This window comes from Corapipo altera, unplaced genomic scaffold (genome assembly GCF_003945725.1).
Source record: "Corapipo altera isolate COAL_440 unplaced genomic scaffold, ASM394572v1 70, whole genome shotgun sequence".
NCBI lineage: Eukaryota > Metazoa > Chordata > Aves > Passeriformes > Pipridae > Corapipo > Corapipo altera.
In genome coordinates, this window is record NW_020884911.1 from 604,864 (window position 1) to 606,644 (window position 1,781).

Below are 1,781 nucleotides of genomic sequence, written 5' to 3' on the forward strand. Positions count from 1 at the left end.
GAAAAAAACCATAATAATAATAATAATAGCAATAATAATAATAATAGCAATAATAATAATAATAATAGCGTTTCCCTCTCCATTCCTTCCCCCGCAGTTTCGATTTTATTTTTGGAGCATCAGTCTGTCTCCTCCTCTCTCTCTCTCTTTATTATTTTTGTTTTCTCCTCCTTTTTTTTTTTTTTTTTTTTTTTTTTTTTTTGGTTGTGCGGGTGTGGGGGAAGCGTGTGCGGGTGTGAGCGCTCCCCGGCAGCCTTCACCAAGTCCATTGCTGAGCCTGTACCAAATGGTGTGCTGTGGGGTACTGGGGGTTGCTGGTCGCGCTGTACTGGGCGTTGTATTGCATATGCTGTAGAGACTGGGCGCTATAGGCGGAGAAGGGGATTCCCGTCTGGAAAGTCGCGGCTGCCAAGTCCTGAGCTTTGAGCGTGTGGCAGGGCTTGCCGTCCCTGACTAAGACCGGCACGGCCACCCGCCGCGGGGAGGGAAGAGGAGTCACTTCCATACCTTTCTCGGCCCGGGCCCGCTTCATCTTGTAGCGATGGTTCTGGAACCAGATCTTCACCTGGGTGGGGGTGAGGCGGATCAGGCTGGCCAGGTGCTCCCGCTCGGGCGCCGACAGGTACCGCTGCTGCCGGAACCGCCGCTCCAGCTCGTAGGTCTGCGCCTTGGAGAAGAGCACCCTCCTCTTCCTCTTCTTCCCCGCGTCCCCGCCGCCCGCCGCTTCCTTCTCGTTGTCGGGCGACTCGTCGGCCGACGGCTCCGGTGACTTGGCCGAGGGGTCCTGGCCGCCGCCGCCGGCCGCCAGCCCGTGCACTGCGGACAGTCAGCGCCCGGTCAGCGGGGAAAGGGCCGCAGGGGTCCATCCGCCGCCCCCCCGCATCCCTCCGCCGCCCTCGCATCGCTCCCGCCGCACCCCGCATCCCTCCCGGCCGGGGCGGGGATGGAGGCACCGGCCGGGGCTCGGCCAGCCGCCGAGAGAGGCAAGTCCCCCCCATCCACCCTTCGTCGTCCCCCGACACCCGCCCCGCCGCCGGGGGCAGCTGGAAGCGGCGCTGCCCCGTCCGTGTGGGGGGACACGGAGGAACCGGCCGGGGCGAGCGCCGACCCCCCCATCCATCCCGCACCCACCCCGCATCCACCCCCCGGCACTCCCCAGGGCCCCCCACGGCCCCCGGTCCCCCGCGGCCCCGTCCCCCGGCACTCACGGGAGTACTGGATGCCCTCGGCGCTCGCCAGCCAGCGCGTGTAGGGATTATCGCTGTTATCATAGAAAGGGCTCTTCAAAGGCAGCGTCGGAACAGTGTCCAAGGGGGTTTGTCCCAAAACTCCCGCTTTCCTGGGCGGCTCGGGCGCCTCGCTCTCTTCCTCGCCGCCCTCCGCCGAGCCGTCCTCATCGTTGGTGTCGGGGAGGTCCAAAATGTCCTTCACCGAGAAGCCCGTCTTTGTGTTGGTCAGAGACATGTTCCGGGCCAAATTTCGGCTGGGAAAGTTGGAGCCGCAGCTCGGCCGAGCCGCCGTGTCACGGGTGGGCGCGCACACGCGGAGCGGCGGCAACGACAGCGCGCAGGGACGCGGGGAGGGGGGGGCCGGCACGCGTGGAGATGGGGGAAAAAAATAGAATAATACAGATTTATAGAAAAATAAGCGTAGGGGGTTGTGCGAGAGAAGCGGCCGCAGCGACGGGTCTCTGCGGTGATGGTTGTTCTGCCACGGGGGAAAATTCCGAGAGCGGGAGCAGCAGCTGGCTTCGGGAATAGTTTGTAACTCCAGGGGGAAAG

The 1,781-nt window shown here is 63.1% G+C and overlaps 1 protein-coding gene across 1 annotated transcript; it reads right to left on the reverse strand.

Annotated features, from left to right (window-relative positions):
* Positions 1–1,758, reverse strand: NKX2-2 (NK2 homeobox 2). The gene is made up of 2 exons (XM_027653893.1): positions 1,209–1,758; positions 1–816 (listed from the first exon to the last, which is right to left on the reverse strand). The coding sequence occupies exons 1-2, from the start codon at positions 1,462–1,464 to the stop codon at positions 257–259; spliced, it is 816 nt and encodes a 271-aa protein (XP_027509694.1). The 5' UTR covers positions 1,465–1,758; the 3' UTR covers positions 1–256.
* Between the last annotated feature and the right edge of the window lie 23 nt (positions 1,759–1,781).

Excerpts from the sequence above, each read along its gene's own strand:
- NKX2-2 (XM_027653893.1), bottom strand. The coding sequence starts at position 1,464 with ATGTCTCTGACCAACACAAAGACGGGCTTCTCGGTGAAGGACATTTTG. Across the intron at positions 817-1,208 it reads CGAGGGCATCCAGTACTCCC|TGCACGGGCTGGCGGCCGGC; the intron begins GTGAGTGCCGGG and ends GACTGTCCGCAG.